The sequence below is a fragment of the Alnus glutinosa genome, chromosome 11, assembly GCF_958979055.1.
Source record: "Alnus glutinosa chromosome 11, dhAlnGlut1.1, whole genome shotgun sequence".
NCBI classification, from domain to species: domain Eukaryota; kingdom Viridiplantae; phylum Streptophyta; class Magnoliopsida; order Fagales; family Betulaceae; genus Alnus; species Alnus glutinosa.
Window position 1 is genome coordinate 7,843,121 of NC_084896.1, and position 4,352 is coordinate 7,847,472.

Here is a 4,352-nt window from a genome sequence, read left to right on the forward strand (position 1 = left end):
GAAAGGCAATAAATGCTTGCAATCTTAATAAATGAGATGGTGAAATGATAGGTAGGGACACTCATTCGTCCCATGTCCTACTTTTAATAATAAAATAATATATTATATAAACAAAAAGTGAAAAAATCAGAAAGAATAAATGAAAAAAATATATAATATATTATTTTATTATTAAAAGTAGGACAGGGGACGGATGAGTGTCCCCTGCCTATCATTTCTCAATGAGATGAATCTAAAGTAATTAATGCTCCCCATTCTCTCATAACGTCGACCATTATTTTATCAAGGATCCCGGCCAAGTAATTCTGCTCGCGTCCTCACCCCGGCCACCCGAACTCAACGTCGAAGCTTGCCTTGCGGAATATTCATTTGCAAAGTTAATATCCTCCGTAATTCTCTCCATTTTATTATTTGGGGGAGGGAAATCTCCCCAACAGCTCATACTGTGACACCAACTTTAATAGAGCAATGTTTTGTTGGAAGTTGGAACCTTACACCTCGCGGCAATGCCACCTAGGAGCAGAGAAAGCCACAAAATTCAAGTTCTATCTACGTCTTCAATAATCACAAATGGTTCAATCCATATTTCCCGACAGCCGACAAACGAGAAGATTTATTTAGATTGGACATTTGGGATTTGAAAAATGATATTTCATGGAAAAAGACATTTGTGGTTCGTTCATTCATTCATTCTTTACCGGTTTGTGCTACAATTGTTCTTGGGGTATACTTATCTTTTCTTGCTTAGATGCCGTAAAAAAATTACAGCACATTTATTTAAAACATTTATTTTCCGACACTTCTGTAGTTCATTTCTATCTAAAATTAATTTAGGTAAACTTTTGGGAAAGTGACTTGATAGTGCCTTTACTTTTTTTCATCGGTGTATGGAGATATGATATATTGTGATCTTAAAAATACAATTTCTGACTACCTTTGTTTATGTGAAAACTTATTTTTATTCTTAAAAAAAAAAAACGTCTAAAGCTAGATAAGTAAGATAGTAAAAAATTGTATCTTAAAGCGTCAAAAGATCATATCTCTCACGGTGCATGTAACATCTTCTTATTTCCCATGTCCAATGTACCTAGGCTAACAGAGGCATGATTTTTTCACACCACATTCTACACTTACCCTACACCCAATGTGTTTTGGGAATTTTTTTTTTTTTTTTTTTTTTTTTTTTTTTTTTTTTTGTTTTTTAGAAAAAAAAAAAATCAAAGGGAAAGTGTAGGAGAGGTGAAACTGAATGGGGTGTAAAAGAATCACTCCTCTGGCTAAAATTAGTCAACGCTTTCTGGCACAAAATAAGTAGAATGGTATAAATATAAGGGCAAAGCCCCCTGGTTGTGCAGGTATGAGTCCTCTAAATATAATTGTATAACTATTATAATGTAAGCATCAGTCAATGACATAATAATTGTTTAACTATTATCAACTAGTACCATAACGTAACGGAGGGACTATTGGCAATAGAATCATGGGTGTGATCTTAAAACTAGTACAAATTTGATATATATATATAATAGAGTAGACTATTACAATATAAAGTTCAAGCACTAATTTTTATGTTCACATCATCTTAATTATATAACAGTCGTATAGCAGTCTATTAAATAACATTACAGTACTTACACGAATTCTTTAGACGGTCTCTACTCCATAAAGCTCGGAAGATAGGCGCGGTGTGATGAGAACTTCAAGTGGGGTGGCTTTGATGTTTGTCAGCCCAAACCTCTCACTCATATCAACTGGTGCATTAGAGAGAGATGAGATCTCATACATGTGTAAAAAACTAGCTAGTGCTAACTGCACCATTTGAAGGCCTAAAGATGCTCCTGGGCACACTCTTCTACCACTTCCAAAAGGGATCAATTCAAAATGTTGACCAGTACCTTTAAAATCAATGTTTTTGTGGGTCGTGAGAAATCTTTCTGGGTCGAACTTCAATGGATCTGACCATACACGTGGATCTGTCTGGATTTTCCAAGTGTTTGTGATCAGCCGGGTGCCTCTTGGGACATGGTAACCTCCTATGGTGCAGTCCTCCAAAAACTCACGTGGTCCTGATAATGGCGTTGGTGGATATAAACGTAATGTCTCTTTTACAATGGCTTGGAGGAAGACTAGCTTATCAATGTCCGACTCGTTTACAATTCTTTCCTTGCCCACTTTGATGTCTAGCTCTTCTTGGGCCTTTTTCAACACGTGGCGGTTGTTCAACAACACTGATATTGCCCAAGTTAAGGTAACCATGCTGGTGTCACTGCCTCCTGCAATCAAGCTCTACAAAGTGTAGTTATTATTAGACTGACATACACTAATTAAAACAACTGATCTTGATTACTTGAGCAAAGCTCCATGGCACAGTTGTATTACGGTGGTAATTCTTATTCGTGAAATCGGGATTGGGTTGTGTATACCAATATGAGGGTGCTTTTGAGATTGTACTTTCGTATACAAAAAATGTAATTTTAAATTAAATCGCAGAAAATAAATCTTTGAAAATTATGTTTTCAAAAAATTATGATTTGAAAAAGTAAAAATTCTACTTTTTCTAATCGCAGCCAAAGAAGAGATTTTTTGAAAACGCAAAATTTTAAAGGCCAAATTGAAATTTTGCCAAACACCTAACTAAATCTTTAAAAATCGTGTTTTCAAATCGCATATTTTAAAATCACACACTTTGAAATCGAAAACTTAAACGGACCTTAACACTTATAAAGGTAAATTCTATCTCTCTCGACCAATTTAATTAAATAGGTTAAGCTCCTTGACCATAATCCACTAATTTTTTATTGAATTTGTGAATTTGCGAGTAGTGTCAACATTAAATATTGTGTGATGAATTCAAATTACACGTATAAGACTAAATAAATGAATTATAATATGATCGGTTTAATCAAACAGATCATTCCCTTAAATTCCTCTCGAATTTGTGAGTTTTTATCAAGAATTGCCAAAGTTATACCCAAGAAGTGAAAAGGGGAAATTATGCGTACCAGACATGTGGCTTTGTTGATCGTATCAGCGTCATAACCTGCAAGGACTTTGCCATCAAGGACAGAAAGCATCACGTCCATGAAATCTTGCTCCCCTCCGGCCACGGCGCCTGAAGCTCTCTTACGCTTATGCTCTTCCAGCCACTCACCAAGAAAGCTATCCAATTCTTTTGCAGTTTTCTTCATTGCCCTCTCATGTCCGCCAAAATCTAACCACCCCAGAAAAGGAATGGCGTCCGACACCACAAACAATCCGAGCAAATGAACGAATTCCTCTAGCGCCTTTTGGCAACGCCGTGCCCCGGCCGCGTTCTCATCACCCACCGCTCCAACAGAGAAGTACCGCTTTCCGACAACCATCCTAAGAAACACGTTGAGACTCATATCCCCGAACCACTGCTTCAGCTCCACCAAAATCTGACCCGACCCGTTCCTTTTCGCGGACCAGAGTTTGTATAGCTCTTCTACGGAGGCCTTGACTTCGGAGACTCGAATGTAGGAAAGCAGCTCCAGCTGGCGGTTTGACAGCAGCTGTAAGGTGACTATTTTACGCAATTCACGCCAGTAGGGTCCATAGGGCACGAAGCCAAACATGGCGTAGTTATAGCCCAGGTGTTCGACGGCGACGAGTTTTGGCCGCGAAGACACAGCCGCGTCGTTGGTGGTAAAGCACTCCTTGGCCATCTCCCAACTGCTCAAAACCAGGGCATGGCGCAACCCAAGCCGGACTGTAAAAAGTGGTCCGTACTTGTCAGCTATGGCTCCCAGAGTTCGGTGGGGAGGCTCGGTTCCTGCCAACAGGGGGAGGTGACCGATTACAGGCCACGCGCCGGTGGGGAAAGGTGCTAATTTGGCCGGGCGAATTACTCTGGACCTCCTTAACAGGTAGTAGCAAAAAAGAAGTATGGAAACAAGTCCTGCCATGGAAGAATTTAGGGAAGGTGAAAGAATCTCCATAGACAGTGCATAACTCTAATTCCTGATTAGCCTTCCAGAATTACATACAATTGTTACGACATGCATGGATCTTCTCATACCCAAGCCCCATGTCTCTAAGATATTTTTTCGCCTCATATGCATTAGCTAGCTAAGTGTCATCACATGCAGGTAGCAACTGATTGATGAACTCCAGCAAAGCCGAGAAAATATTGTTGCTAAGTCTGCCAACGCGCTTCAAGTTGTACAAGTGTACTGTAACACTCAGTTTGCTATGTTTAGTACCCCTATGAAGTGGCTTCTCCATCTTCTCTTTGTCCTAGTCTTGAACAGTAACCCATCTTCTCCATTTTCTGCAACTTCTCCTCCTCTCTCTGTTTCTGCGATTTTTTGTAGAAAAACAGAGTGTGCAAC

The 4,352-nt window shown here is 39.1% G+C and overlaps 1 protein-coding gene across 1 annotated transcript; it reads right to left on the reverse strand.

The window, feature by feature from the left end:
* Positions 1 to 1,487: 1,487 nt before the first annotated feature.
* On the reverse strand, positions 1,488 to 3,959 carry LOC133881401 (cytochrome P450 CYP82D47-like). Its single transcript, XM_062320320.1, has 2 exons — positions 3,003 to 3,959; positions 1,488 to 2,286 (listed from the first exon to the last, which is right to left on the reverse strand). Exons 1-2 carry the CDS (start codon positions 3,957 to 3,959, stop codon positions 1,645 to 1,647), a joined length of 1,599 nt encoding a protein of 532 aa, XP_062176304.1. The 3' UTR covers positions 1,488 to 1,644.
* Positions 3,960 to 4,352: the final 393 nt, after the last annotated feature.